Genomic DNA, 15,401 nt, shown 5'->3' on the forward strand with positions numbered 1-15,401 from the left:
CTCTCACATGACTATGATCTAGCCTTACCTTATTTACATTTTGGAAAATCAGTACAATTCATGAGATGCAGCTCAAAAAAAATCCTTATTTGTGATGTATACACAATCATTGGTTTCATACCATATATTTACTAATCATTTATCTTTTTACATCTTATACAGCACAGTACTGGGTGTTCAGGAATAGCAATAATTCATTGTATGTGTGCCAATCCTAAGGTTTCCTTAAAGGGTCAGAGGTGTTTCTTGATTTTTTTAAATCTTTCAGTGCTTTTAATGCATTTTCCTTTTAGGTTATTTATAGCTTGCTTGATTAATCCATGCATTCATCCATAATCTAATCCTGTGTTGCCCCATGAGGAGCATAGGAGCCCGGGGCTAGGCATTACATGAGCAATAAACCACAACCATCCCTTGGATACCTGCACAGGCTTAATCTGATTGGAGTGCCTTAACTACCCATTAAACCACCAGGTGCCATAATTTAGTAATATGGTTATCACCCACAGTAGTAAATGGTTTCCTGGTGTACAGGAAACAATTTGGCTTGTCACTCAGTGTAGAGTCACCCATAAGCAGAAAGAATAATCCATTAGTAAAACATATAAAAGTTGGGCAGAAGTTGAGTTTTGAAGGGGTAAGAGGGTCCAGTTCTAGAAGGATTTGATTCCAAATTAATATTAGTCATGAGAAGTTAATTTGTCTCATAGTAATTCTGCCAACTTGTGTTTTTTTCCACGATGACCAAAATCACATGAGCCTCAAACGTTCAATATATTGTTTTGGTGGTGGATTTCGGCCAAAAGATTCTGTAATGATAATATTCTAAGAAAATTACTGTGGGTGACATGTTATCTCTTCAGAATATATGAAAGCATCTTTTGGCATGAGTACCTTATTCATGCTACAAGTGTTGCTACAGTATGTGCAATAACTGGCATTACTTCTGTGTTGTCAGTCTTAAAGGTTTGTAAGTATCCAGTTGCCAGTGTGGCAATTTTTTAATGTTCTATTTGCAGAATTTCTCATGGATTTTGGGAACTAGAGATATAGTATTTTAAATATAAAAACTAGGAATGGAGTTGCTTTTGGCTGTGGATTTACTGAAGCAGTTTATACAGGGGTGGTCTGAGGTTTTGGTAGATGGTTATCATTTACAGCTCTTTTCTAACTACAAGCATGCTGTTGCTCTTATCCTCTCTGCCGCAGGTCTTGTACACATTTGATAAGGTTGTGCCTGTTGTGCAAGCCTCAGTCAATGCCTCAAGGACACTTCTAGGTAAAGTCTGTGTGTAAATTATATCTGTTGTCCTTGTTCGTATTATGTCTGTGTTGTTCATTTCTCATCTGCACCATCAGAAGTTGAAGTTATTGACTTTTGAGTTCATGCATAAAGGAAACAATCATTTCAGGCTTGTACAAGAAGCTCACTTTATTCTAATTATCATTATGGTAATGTGATCTTCAAGACTTAGATGGTTGTTTCTGATGATTGCTTGTTTTTTATAGCCATGTATGTAGTGCTAATACAGTATTAGATTTGTGTCATAATACTCTGCTTTTAATTACAGTACAGTATATGTGAAAATGAGGTGGTAATGTGTTGTATAATTTCTGTAATGTTTGTAGATTGATGTATATAGCACTCCGTAATGATTTTCTAAGCTGTTGTTCTGCAGTAGGGCGTGTTTTTGTATATCGGCAGGAGTTTTCCCTTTAGTGTTTTAAAACATATATAAGATACACCACAGTAAAACCTCTTTATGATAAACCCTCATTCCCCATCTAACATACTTTCACATACTGCATTTTTCAGGATAAATATGTTAATCATCATGGGAATACTTTTCACATACCTTGTTGTTATTCACAACTAAGCATTCTAGATCTGCAGTGAATGGTCTGGGTTGATACAATTTACACTGCACAAATTGCAGTACAGTTTTCCTATGGTTTTTGGGTATAGTCGGTACAGAACATAGCATGTAATAAGGGAATTGTACGATAACAAAAGCACAGAACCTATGGAATTTGTTCTAATTAGTACCAGGCACCCGAAGTGCTAGCCCAAATTTTCCCTTTACTACAATTTAAACCCACTAAATACCACCTAGTTTTCATCTTTGAATCCCTTAAAGGCATCAGAAATCACAGACACGGCACCATCATTGTTGGCAGAAACCAGCTCAGGAGCTCAGTAATGATGTTTGAGCAGAATAATGCACTATAACACCAGGAGTGCAGATTTTTATCTCAGTGAAAACAAAAATCACTATAATAAAGGGATTGCTTATCAGTGTTTCCTTAACAAGCTTATAGACTTTAATATTTATTACATACTGCACTGGTACACCCAGTCACAACATAAAACCATTTTAATATTTGGAGCCTTGCATATGAGTTTATATTATCAGACTATAATCTCTCTTTCTGGCTGGAACACAGTTGTCACTTAACATAATCTTCACTTATCACAGTTGTTTATTGGAAACATCTGTTGTGTTTAGTGAGAAATTTTTTATCTGAATAAAGCTCAGTTTGTCCTGCAGATGCAGCCAACAAACTGATCTTTGACATCAGCCTAGCTCTGCTCAGCATTGTCCAAGCAATTCCACTGCTGCTCTGTCACATACCTAGTAATTTTTTCTCACTCCCTATATTTATATTTATTTTTTATTGAAATTTGTTGTGATTTATAGAATATAACAGTGTGTACAATATTTAGTTGTACAATACCATAAGGTTTAAAACAAACCTGGATTTGTACACTAAGGTGGCTATTGTTAATTGGATTTGACAGTTTTCTTATTTAATAGCACACATATCCCCCCCATTTAGTTTTGCTATGTAGGGAGCTTACAGTATTACTGTATTTATTTTTGTTAGTTCTTTAGTCTTGTATACTTCTCTGAATGTACTCTTGTTCAGCTTTGGTGCTGGTTTACATTATTGTAAACTGAACTGTTGGGTAGCTTTGTCCTGGGTCCTGTACTTGATGTGAGGTGTGAATGAAAGAGAAAAGAGGATAAAAACAGTGAAAGTATTAACTCAAGGATGGTATGGTGATTGTGTGATGTTATGTGCAAAGCATAGATGATACAGGATGAATAATAAATGAGGAAGAAGAATGAGTGATTACCTGGTATGTATTTTTGAACTCAAGTTGTGTGTGTGTGTGTGTGTGTGTGTGTGTGTGTGTGTGTGTGTGAAGTTTATACCTGAGATGAGGAAAGTGTTCACAAGAAATGACTGTCAGCCTGACAAAAAATATTCAGAATTCTTACTCTAAGAAGACAGATGGTCCTTCAGCAGAGGTAGGAGACACAGAGGACAAAGAAAAAAATACTGTCAAATTCCTTTAATAGGAAGCTGGTGGTTCGGAATTTTTTACTCCAAGCTAACAAGGGGGGGAAAAATGATGGTTCATTAAGCAACGTTGGGTCTGGTTAGTACTTGGATGGGTGACCGCCTGGGAACACCAGATGCTGTTGGCATCCCTACATGTCAAGTGGGGTTGGTGGAGGATTAGTGCCCCTCCCTGTAAAACAATTAACTCTAAGCCATTGGCCACCCCATCTGGGATACATGGCGTCTGGCAATCAATGAAATGAAATGATTTGTAAAAAAAAAGTAAGTGAATAAAGTAAGTCCAGATAAAATAATAAGTTATGTGCAAGTGAAATATTGTTTGCTGCTGTACTGTACTGTATACAGAAGTGGAGTATAGTACAATACTGTGCCTATGGCCCCTAGGATTAACTTGGATTACTACACCACTGATGCCTTGGATTTACCTGTAACACACCTGCAACACACCTTACAACAGCACTACAGTAAGTTGATAATCCGGAACTCCCAGTGTCCCCTGCATTCTGGATTAAAAGACTTTGACTGTATTGAGATTGTGGAGGTAAGTAAAAGTAGCTGAGATTAATTCAAACAAAGAGAAGTCTTGTGGTGCAGAGGTCCTTGGTACAACCTGTAGACAAAAAGTGCAGGAAACTAGCTTTAGTTACCATTTTTCAAAGAGAGATGAGCCACTGGGGGAAGACCATCATGTCTTGTGAAGCACTGTAATTAAGGACAAGTAGTAATACACCCAGTCCTAAGCTCTGTGGATTTAGAATGATTCACATCACTGCTGTAATGCCAGAATAGTGTAATGAATGGGTGGGTGTCATTTTTTGTGTTGTCTTCAAAAGGAGAGGGCAAATTGTGAAAAAGACAGTGAATGTTAGAGATTGAATGTGCTGTACGGTATGTTTATTGTGTGCTTACTGTCAGGTATGGACAACAGACAGTGCATACATGGTTTGCATGGCTGGAAGAGATTCGTAGTTATTTAGTAGTATTTTTATGTTCTGGCACTGCCTGTGGCTGACATATTAACCCTTTGACTGCTGATGTCACACATGAGTATTGTACTGGATGATTTGATTTAGCTTTTTTTTTTTTTTTTTTTTTTTTTTTTTTTAATAATCCTTTCTGCTCTTCATTCTGTATATGACTGTGTTGTAAGCTAGTAAAGTTACTACTAGTATTGTACTTGATTACCATTACTTTGTATCACTAGTCAAGATCTTCAATCCCAGTCATAATTACATCATGGGAATCCTCTTTCGGGAGATGGTGGTGGACTAGATAGACCAGTTGGCTTGAAATTTTATAGTTGTGAATTTGTTCCCAGCTGTTGCAGGAAAGAGTTTTGGAATTTGAGTTTAATATTATCTCATGCACCTCTCATCCTTGTGGTCCCACCAGATGTCATGAAAACACCTCCATCATTATCATGACACCAAATCTGAACACCAGAGACAGTGAGTGTTAGTGCCCAAATGATAAGTTATGTGTTGGGGCAGCACAGATCAGCCCTCTTTTGATGTGTCAGTGGTGGACTGTTAACCCTCAAAAAATGTGCTTTCTAGCCTGGATCCAGAGTCAGGTGTATTAAAAGAAAAAAGTCTGTTGGCTTGTGTTTAGAGATTAAAATAATCTAGATATACATGCCTCCTATGTTGTTTATGCATTAGTACCTTTAGTTGTGTTTTAAACTTTCTTCTAATATTGGCTTTTCAGTTTACAATACCATGAATTTATGAACATTTTTACTTACATTCAGCTTCTGTTATTATTCCTTGATTAGACAAAAAGTACCTGGAAACTGGAAGTAACATTGGTTTATACTGTAATTGTTGCAGGCTTTGTAACACGTCGAAACTCTGGTGAAGGCAACAAGTATGCAGCATATGTGACAGAAATTGCTCCACAGGGAGGAGTATTCTCCCTCAATCTTGACTGTTCCAGGCAGATACTTGTGAGTTATTCTGTATTAGAAGTTGTTTTGTAGATTGAGTGTTTACTCATCCTCATTAATCTGGTTTGTAGATTGTTTTTGGTCGTCCCATTTTGTATAGAGATTACCGATGTGTTCTGCTGTATAATAGTGTAGTTGGTATGTAAAAATTAGTTGGCTTAGTGGTATTGCCTGTGCTTTTACAGTACAGTAATTCATTGTTTAGCATGCTTTCACTTACCATTTTTCACTATAAATTTGTTAATCAGGACAGAAACACTTTTCACTTGACATATTCACAACAAAGCAAGAGTTAACATTTACTTCCAGTCCTTCATTTATGCAGCAGGTCACGTCTGGAATTGTCTCCCTCTGTTTGTATTTCCTACATCCTATGATCTCCAGTCTTTCAAATGCAGTGTGTCCAGACATCTCGAAATGAACAGATTTTGAATTTGGTTCTCTTTTTTTTTTTTTTTTTTTTTTTAAGGGGTGGTTTGCAGGCCCCTGGCTTTTGGTTCTCTCTTCCTTGCATTAAAAAAAAAAAAAAAAAATCACACTAGTAGAGATGTCAATATACCACTGTTCCTATAACATACTAAAGGATTTAAACACTTAGTACACTCTCATATACCCACTTAAAACGTAATATCCATTTTGATAATTATTTGTATACTCTCATTTACCCACTTAAAATATAAAGTCCATATTGATAACTTTTTGCAGCCTTGAATATGATCTGTTATTTTCTGAGAATATAATCTTTCTTGCTGGAACACAATCTTCACTCAACATGATTTTCACTTAACCCCTAGGCTGCGACAGTCCTTAACATTCCCTGTGTCTGTGGTGTGAGAAAACTGGTTGAAAAAATTGTCTCATCATGTATTTTGACCCACTTATACCTAACCAAATATGATAACATTTTAGTTAGACAAAGTTTACACTCCGCACTGACAATTCACGACCCACTTATCAAACATAAGCATCCAGTAGGTGCAAATAAAGACCAAAAAGTTCGCTATTTCACATGGCTCTTCTGGAATGTTGACGCAGTCAACCAATCAGCATTTCCAGATTGCTATATGCAGCTGAGGGGTTAACACTGTAATTTTCAGGAGTACATGTATTGTGTTAAGTGTGGAATTATTATACCCTGTTACGGTAAAGGTTCAAATGCTGTTATTGTACTGAAATCTGTACCGTGACAAGAATAAGCCTTTTTAAGCAGCAAAGCTGTTTTGCTTTATACATTAGAAGCATTTACCTATGTATTGTATTGATGCATAGTTCATTCACTCATAAATTCCGCAGCTAGTATTCTTCACCTTTAATTACGATACACTTTAATTGTATGCAGCAGAACACAGTATTGTGTAACACAAGTGGGTAGGTGGGGACACTCACCATCCACTCATTGGATGCAGTGCTGCTTTGGGTGTCTGCCCTTTCCTCTCATCCTTCTTTCCTCTTCCATTTTCTTTCCTTCATTCTTTCCACTTCGTTCTGCCTACAGGTGACTTTAGACTCCCTCTTCTGTCTTTTTTTCCTTCATTCTTACCCCTTCCTGCTGCCTCTGGGTGACTCTACACTGAGTGACAAGCCAGATGGTTTCCTCTACACCAGGAAACCATTTACTATGCTGAGTGGTAACCATATAACCAAATTGTGGTGCTTGGTGGTTTAGTAGGCAATTAAGACACTCCAATCGGATTGAGCCTATGTAGGTTTATATCCAAGGGGTGGTTGGGGTTTTTTTGCTCATGTAATGCCACTCAGGGATGAGTGAGGCTGGTCACTCTCATCTTAAATGTCAGGACCAACTTGCCTAATTGTGGGCTCCTCCGCATCTCATGGGGCAACATAGGATTGGATAATGGATGGATGGGTAGATGTAATACTATCATCATCATCATCATCATCATCATTATCCAATCCAGTGTTGCCCCATGAGGAGTGTTTGAGCCTGGGGCTAGGCAAGTTGGTCCTGACATTTAAGATGAGAGTGACCAGCCTCACTCATTCCTGAGTGGCATTACGTGAGCAATAAACTCCAACCACCCCTTGGATATGAACCTACACAGGCTCAATCAGGCTGGAGCTCCTTAATTACCCACTAAACCACCAGGCGCTATAGTTTGGTTATATGGTTACCACCAAGCGTAGTAAATGGTTTCCTGTTGTAGAGGAAACCACTTGGCTTGTCACTCAATGTAGAGTCACCTGTAGACAGAAGGAAGAGGAAAGAATGAAGGAAAGAAAGACAGAAGAGGAAGGAAGAGAGGAAAGGGCAGTCATCCGAGAGTAGCACTACATTGAGTTGATGGTATAATGCAAGTTCTTTCATTCCATGTTAACTCAGTATTTCCTGTAAGTTATTTCATTCAATATTAACTCAGTATTTCCTGTGTACATTATATTTTTAAAATATTGATATGGTATTCTTTTCATATTTCAGCTTGAATTTCTTCACACTGAGGAGAATGGAAAGCCTTTGGGAGACAGTTGGATTGCAAAGCTTCTGGTTTTTGTACACAGAGAATGTAAGAATGCAAAATCATAGTAAAGAAAAATGGTTACATAATCAGTTCATTAGTCTTTTTGAATAAGGTGAAAGTATTTACCAGTAACTAAAGAGGTGCTGTTTACCTGCTGTAAAGGAAGAGGAATGCAAACAGAAAGCTTGGATGAGCAGTGACAAGAATAATTACAACAGGATAAAAGAGAGAGCAGAGGGAGGGAGGGAGATGAAATAATCATCCATCCATCCATCATCCAATCCTACATTGCCCCACGAGGAGCATAGGAGCCCAGGGCTAGGCAGTTGGTCTCGACATTTAAGATGAGAGTGACCAGCCTCACTCATCCCTGAGTTGAAATAATACTGTAAAATATTAAGCAGCTATCTAGTAAAATACATTAGCTTTTGTAATGCACTGTAGTCTTTATATTGTTCTAAGTGAAGTGAGACATTTCATATTTGGTCATTCATGGTAATAGTTTATTACCAGTAATATGCAGTACAGTATCACTCAAGCTTGATCCTGGTTGTTCTTAGTTATCATATCACAGACAGTTAAACTAATCTGCCTCAAATTTTACAGCCATTGCCATCTACTCATTCCCTCTGAGTCTGCGTGAAAGTGGAGCATGGGTTGTGGAGGACCAGCCACTGACAGAGAGTGTAGTAAGAGCATTTGTGTGGGCGCAGTGGGAGCCACGCCATAACCATCTCTACTATCTTCATTATCGACCACCCCCGGATGCTGGACTCACCATAGGCACTGGTAGGGACCATTTGGTGCAGCTGTAATTGTTACAAGGTCTAGTGCATACATAAATTCCCAACTCCACGAAAGGTGTGTATCCATCACGTGAGATTTTTTCGCTTGATTCATAATTTAGTCAGGACCAGTTTTGTTGGGATATAGCAGAGACAAAGGAAGAGAACAAGTTAAATGCTTATAATATTACAGCACTGTATAACCAACTGTCCCTAGACTATAACTAATACATTGTATTAGAAGATAGCAATACCAGTATACGTAGTGCTCATATACATTATATATCATTTTGCATTTACGTACTTGCAGTATGTATATTTAATTATATACATGACAATTATTCAGGTGAAATGGAGGAGGATGCCATGCGGCCACGTCCAATGCTGACAGCACTGCAGTTTCATCCAAGCAAACCTCATGAGACAGTGGTATGTCAGGAAGATGAGGCATGAAATGGAATAGATATAAGAGTACTGCAAAGTTTCAAGTTTGAATGATTTGATATTCATAATTTGGGGAGGGTTAATATATGATATGTACTTCAGTAGTTATTACAGATGGGCTATACCGGGTACCCATTTATATTTGTTAATTCTTGTCTGTCTTATTGTAATACATAAAGCTTTTATTCATTATTATTCATTATTAAGTTATATAGAAGTTTTTATTTCACTGATCACCATTCTCTTGTTGTCTCAGACTCATCTGGATGTGCTGGGCATGCCTAGAGATCTCTTCTATAGGTTATGTTGAAGATGTGTCTGTGTTGTGGGAGTAAGGTGCATGCAATGAGCAAGTGTTGTGATGAGGAGCTGTATTATAATCCGAGCTCCTGTTTGTCCTAACCTAGTGTAAGAGAAAAAAGTTTAAAGAGATACCGATGACAAAGAACAAGAACAGACGAAAGCAAAAAAAACTGCTAGATGTTAAGCAGCACCCTCCCCATTGGTTTTACTTGCACAGACTTTGTGTGTACTAAGGGTGTGAACCACATGAAGATGGCAATGGGCCACCATACCTCTTGCAAATAAGGGTAGGATAGTTTGACTAGGTAAACTCCTTTCTCTAAGTGACTTTAGAATGTATATGAGATTCATGTCTGGAGTGAAGAGAGTGATGATTAATTTTAGTGGTGAAGCCATCATTTTGTTGTGTCAATATTCCATAATTTTCATTTAAGACTGTCCCTGCACATTTTTCATTTTGCGGGTTTTTTGTTAGATGCTGTACTTCATCTGGCTTGTCATTTTCCTAGACTTGATCGGGCTTCTCAGTTTTCTCTTATTTTCCAGCATTTTCTTTTTATTTTCTGTGTTTCTCACTCTTGCTTTCCTCTCAGATCACTCTTTAGTTTACATTGTCACTTCACTGAACACTACCACACTTCTCCTGTCATGTTGTACCCCTTCAGCCCTGTAACTTTTGCCCTTACCAATTTCTCCTCACCATGGTCCATTGCATTATGTGTTCCACTCTAAGCCATCCCCCATTGTATCATTCCATTTCATGCCTTACAATTTGTACCCCTCAAGACCCCCATATTATTCTTTACCTTTTCATTTGTTTACCATCTCATTCCACCCATTGGAAAATACTTCCCATCCTGATGTGACCTTATTTTATGACCCTAATACTATGTTCTCTGCTTGTGCCATAGCTGAATGTTCCACTGGAACTGTCAGGACTGGAACACTCTGGGCTAGAGCTTGGAGGTGACTACCGAGACCAGGGACTGCTTCATTGCTCTGGGGATCCATGGCTTGACCTACGGGTTATAACGTCTCCTACAGGCGCTGTTTGTATCTGCCATCACTATATTTACAAGGTATGTTTGCAAGATTTTTGAACATAGGTTATCATGAAGCTCTTTACATATGCTGCTTGGCCTGTATGAGGCAGTTCTTGATAAGAGTACTAGTAGGTTGAGTATCAGAAGAGGTAAATTCATCCACCCTGATGGCCACAATATAGGACACAATGCTGCTTGCAGAGTACTTTGCTTGAAGAGCAAAACCTCTTTTTATTCATCTCAACCATATATCAGTAAAAATATGTATAACATTCCTTGAATTTGTTTGGAGTTGCTCATACCAAGACACAATGCTCACAGACATTTTCAAAACTCTGCACCAGTCTACCAAGTTCTTGTCCGGTATTTGCAAGTATTACCGCATCATCAGCATACAACAAATTTTAGATGATGATGATGATGGTGATGTTCATACCAGCTAAATTTGAGTTGTCTTATCATTAAAGGCAATGTCTTCAATCTATTTGTAATAATTTCATTATTGATTTGTCTTGATTCACCCAGATTGACATGACTTGGCTTGAATCATCTTGACCTCTACCTCCTACATGCAAAATTTCAAAATGATAGGTCAGCTCTGAGGATATGTTTTTTTGTAAATTGGTGCAAAAGTAGGGATGCTATGTGGTCTCTACACCGAGTAACAAGCCAAATGGTTTCCTGTACCCAGGAAATCCTTTACTACACTGGGTGGTAACCATATAACCGGGGGTTTTGGCCGAGTTAAGTGTCCCCTAGATTCCCCTATCTAAAATCACTTCATCATCATCATCATCTGGACCTCCTTTCCCACCCAAGGGCAGGGTGAGGAGTAGCAATGTCCAGATAGCCCTAACTTGCCCTGTCCAATGGGCCATGCTTCCATTCACTCATCATTCAAGCCCCCAGAATCCTGGCTCTATCTGATACACCAAAAACATTCACCACATTCTGTAGCATCACATAAACGTATCTGATAGAGTCAATCCAGACACTGTCTTGTTAAAAAGGGATGCCAGATCTCTGATCATGCACTTCTTCTCACAACATTCATCCAGCTAGTTCGATCGCTTGTTTGTCCCTTAGCCTAACCGACTTCCATACCTCTCTTCCTCATGCACTTCTCCACCACATCTTTCCACCTTTTCCATGGCCTACTTTGCCTCCTTCCTCCTTCAGATTTGCTCAGATACACCTTTTTCACCACTCTGTTGTTATCCATTCTCTCCACATGGCCATACCATCTCGATACACTTTCCACAATTCTGATGTCCACAGACTTCCTCACTCCACATCTCTCATGGATCATTACCTTTGATATAATTTTGTGTTTTGAGACTGTGACCTAAGGATAGACTTCTTATTTTTGGGAGGACAATACTGTATAGTGATCTATCAGTGTTTTATTCTGCTATACATCTCTCAGCCTATTTCATCATTTCAGTGATTAGTATTGTGCCTTTGGAATATTACTTATGCAAACCACATCTTAACCAGACACTTTCTTTATACTTTCTCACAGTCACGACTGGCAGAAACTCCAGCTGACCCTGAGAGTTGTGCAGTGTACTTGGCCTACTCTGTGACACTGTTACATCATGGGTGTGTCCTGCATGCAGTGGTTCCAGGTGTTCCATGGGGCCACGCACATGCTGCTCTCCCTACCTATGCTCTCTTTTCAGGTGACATACACACTTGTTTTAACCTCTCCACATACAATACACTACTATTCTGTGCTTTCAAATGTTGCATACATTATATCCTTATAGTCATTGTAAGATATTGTATTAGTGCAAATAATATACCATATGGTACATTACCAAAGCTACAACCTGTCATTTTAATTGCTCAGGTATCTATTTGAATTATCTGTAAACATTTATTTAGTTATTATTTTTTCTTAATTTGCCTGTTTAGGTCACTCTGCATCATCTTTTTGTATTCTCTTGATATATAAAACAGGTACTGCTCAAAGTTTTAAGTAAAGGACATGTAGTAAAAGTGTTTTTATCCTCTCGCCAGATCACTACCTTCTAGTGGTGGTTCCTGGTGTGTGCCTACACCTGCTGGATGTAGGTTTACATCACACCCCTAACAACCATATTGTCACCACACCACCACCACAGCTTTTGCCGAATGCTCAACTTTTCCAGGTCAGAACACAAGATTTTTTTTTCACCTTTTGCTCCACTGTTCCTTTGTTCAGGTGGGTAGCTGGTTTATGGACATGAAATTATAACAGTAAGTTTTACGTGATCCATGAGTTACCATACTCACGGTGCATGAGTCTGAAAGTTTCATTATTGTGCCCTGTTAACCTACTGGTCAACAGTTTGTCCGATTTCGTGTATAATATGGTACGCATATCATATTCTACACCTATCATATACATGTATGTATCATATACAGTACATACAGACACACAAGTACAGTATCATGTTATGCACGAAATCTGATGCACTGTTGACTGGTAGGTTGCCAGGTCATGAAAATGAAACCTTCAGACTCATGTGCCGTGACTATACTGTAGTTGTATGAGATGTGCCTTTGTTCTTGTTGTTCTGCTCTTGCTTTGGGAAAACTTTGATTGAAACCATTACTATGCTCATACCTTCTAACCTACAGTGCCTATCTGCATAAGATGTACCAATCGCCCACTGTTATTACAACCCATCTTACCCACTCCATCCTTTTCTCTCCTCCACCTCGTGACATTGAAATTTTAAAAGAAATCTGTGATTTAAATTTTCCCACCACCAATGCTTCCTCATCAATAATATCCATCTTCATAGGGCATGTTCTTTCTCCCATCCCCGCCACTCACCACCAGTGCCCATGTTCATAGGATATGCAGTACTTTTTTTTTTTTTTTCCGCCACCATCTTACCTCATCCAACCCATGTGTTTCCACCCAACTCACATATTTTTAAGCCATTATATGCTTGATTGGCACCTTACTGACCTACTTAAGAGTACCAGTTTTAACAGGGTATACATGCCCCAGCATACCCCACCACTCATCACTATCCACCCTTCTGAATCCTACCTCCCTCGTGAGGACCGAGTCCAGCTGGCCAAACTGAGGTGTGGCCATCAACCAGCCCTCTTGAGTTATCAGAAGAGGCAGGATGACTCAGTCGCTGATGCCTGTCCAAGATGCAACACAGCACCCCGTACTATTAAGCACATTATGGAAAACTGCAGTGCACACAATCACCTGCACCAACAACACAACATATACTCCAGAGCTGTGTGGGAAAGCCCGGTCTCTGCCATGGCCTTCCTTAGGGACTAGGGGCTGTTCAGTCAGACTGCTTAGGGAACTACCACTGCTACTATTACTCATCACTATCCTAACCCATCCTGCCCACTCGTCTCTATACACTCCACCCATTTCACCTAGGTTTGGCTCCTCCGTTTTTGGATTGTATCTTACCAGTGCATCAACATCAACCTTCTCCATAGGGTATGCTATGCCCACCATGCCCCATCACCTACAGCCATCCCAGTGCATTCCACCCATGCCTTTCCACCCATCTCACCTGTTTATACTTTGATGTTGTGAATATCATGAAACTTGCTGTCCTATCTCTCTCATTGTCACTGGCCACCGTTCACCATCCCAGATCATCCCATATCTTTTCTGACCCCCACCTAGTGCTGAAAGATCTTGTTCCATAAACTGTTTTCGTAACCCTCCACCCACACCCTTGTAACAAGTACAGTAGATGTGTTTACTACACCCCACACACTTGAAATAAGGTTGGGATGATGATGATGATGATGATGAAGTAAGTGTGCTGATGTATGACTTCATATTACTCTTCATGCTAACAGACAAGTGGGACAAAGGTAGCATCAGGCCGTATGGTGAGCTTTGTGGATGGTGTGAATCAGATGATTGTGGAGGTACGGGTGACAAAGGAATCCCTCTTCAATCTCTTCAAGACCAGCCCTGCTCTGGCCACCCGTCTGGCTGTGTTGCACCTGGCTGCTGTCCATGACCGTGACCATGACCTAACACGCAAAGTAAGGCCCTCCAGTTGTATTGCTTGTCTAATTCATCATGTACATTTTTATGGCTTGTTTTTCTTCCTTTCTACTTGCCCCTTATATTTTGCTGCAATTTAGTAAATCAGTCCTACTTCTTTCTTCCTTACTTTACTGGCTTTAAGGCAATGCAACATCTGCCTGCATACATCCCTAAATATTCATTGTTGCTTCCAGAACAGTTCCTGCATGTTATCTCTTGTGTGATTTTCCGTAATAAATGCTGTCCTACTTTATAAAGTGCATTTATTACCTTGAGTGTGGTTATATGGTACAGTTAAATTTATCCAGTCATAATCCTTGTGGTCAAGCATTGCATGTAGAAATTGCCCCCTTGCCAAAAAATATAGAAGCCTTGGAAATGTCTTATGCCTACTCAGGGCCATGTAAAGGTAGGTAGGCTCATATGGCTGTATGGAATGTGAGAGATATGAATGATATATGTGATTTTATTATATTGATGGAAAATTCTTTTAGTTTTAATACAGTATTCAGGTAGGATAAATACTGTATTTTGAAATTATCTCTATTTCAGAGTGAGAAAGCATGTAAAAATTTATTGCATGATACCTTTCCATTTACTTAGTTTGTTGATGTTACCGGTACTTTTGTGTGCCGCATGGAACCCCAGAAGACAAAGGATGATGCTGAAGACTCTGACAGCCTTACTTCTCCTATATCCCTGCTTGAGTTCTTGGTGGGATGTTTGTGGATTCCTTTGTGTTATCCTTTATTTTTGTATTAGTCTGTTTTGCTGTAAGTTACAGTCTCTTATCCTGTATTTTCATGTCATTCTGTTTTCCTGTAAGTTATAACTCTTTCTGTTTTGGTACGTTTATGCTTATGTGATTTTATAATTACAGTATTATGTACAGGCATGGACAAAAGAAACAGAGACACTGCCTTAGCTCAGGCACACAAGAACTGGGTCATTTCTGGTAAATGAGTTACAGTGAGGAGAGTGGGAGAAATTGTATCAGGTGGG

The 15,401-nt window shown here is 39.0% G+C and overlaps 1 protein-coding gene across 1 annotated transcript in view; it reads left to right on the top strand.

Moving 5' to 3' along the window:
* Window positions 1-15,401, top strand: part of pigeon (gamma-secretase activating protein pigeon) — a 32,692-nt gene that overhangs the window by 1,581 nt on the left and 15,710 nt on the right. Inside the window, exons 3-11 of the mRNA XM_080281431.1 lie at window positions 1,210-1,279; window positions 5,199-5,314; window positions 7,752-7,836; window positions 8,398-8,580; window positions 8,923-9,005; window positions 10,235-10,402; window positions 11,889-12,048; window positions 12,389-12,519; window positions 14,204-14,395. Of these exons, the coding sequence (XP_080137557.1) occupies window positions 1,210-1,279; window positions 5,199-5,314; window positions 7,752-7,836; window positions 8,398-8,580; window positions 8,923-9,005; window positions 10,235-10,402; window positions 11,889-12,048; window positions 12,389-12,519; window positions 14,204-14,395 (1,188 nt within the window). The remainder of the gene's footprint in view (window positions 1-1,209; window positions 1,280-5,198; window positions 5,315-7,751; window positions 7,837-8,397; window positions 8,581-8,922; window positions 9,006-10,234; window positions 10,403-11,888; window positions 12,049-12,388; window positions 12,520-14,203; window positions 14,396-15,401) is intronic.

Source organism: Coenobita brevimanus, chromosome 89 (assembly GCF_032717465.1).
Source record: "Coenobita brevimanus isolate Jiangsu-jjx chromosome 89, ASM3271746v2, whole genome shotgun sequence".
In the NCBI taxonomy this organism is placed as follows: domain Eukaryota; kingdom Metazoa; phylum Arthropoda; class Malacostraca; order Decapoda; family Coenobitidae; genus Coenobita; species Coenobita brevimanus.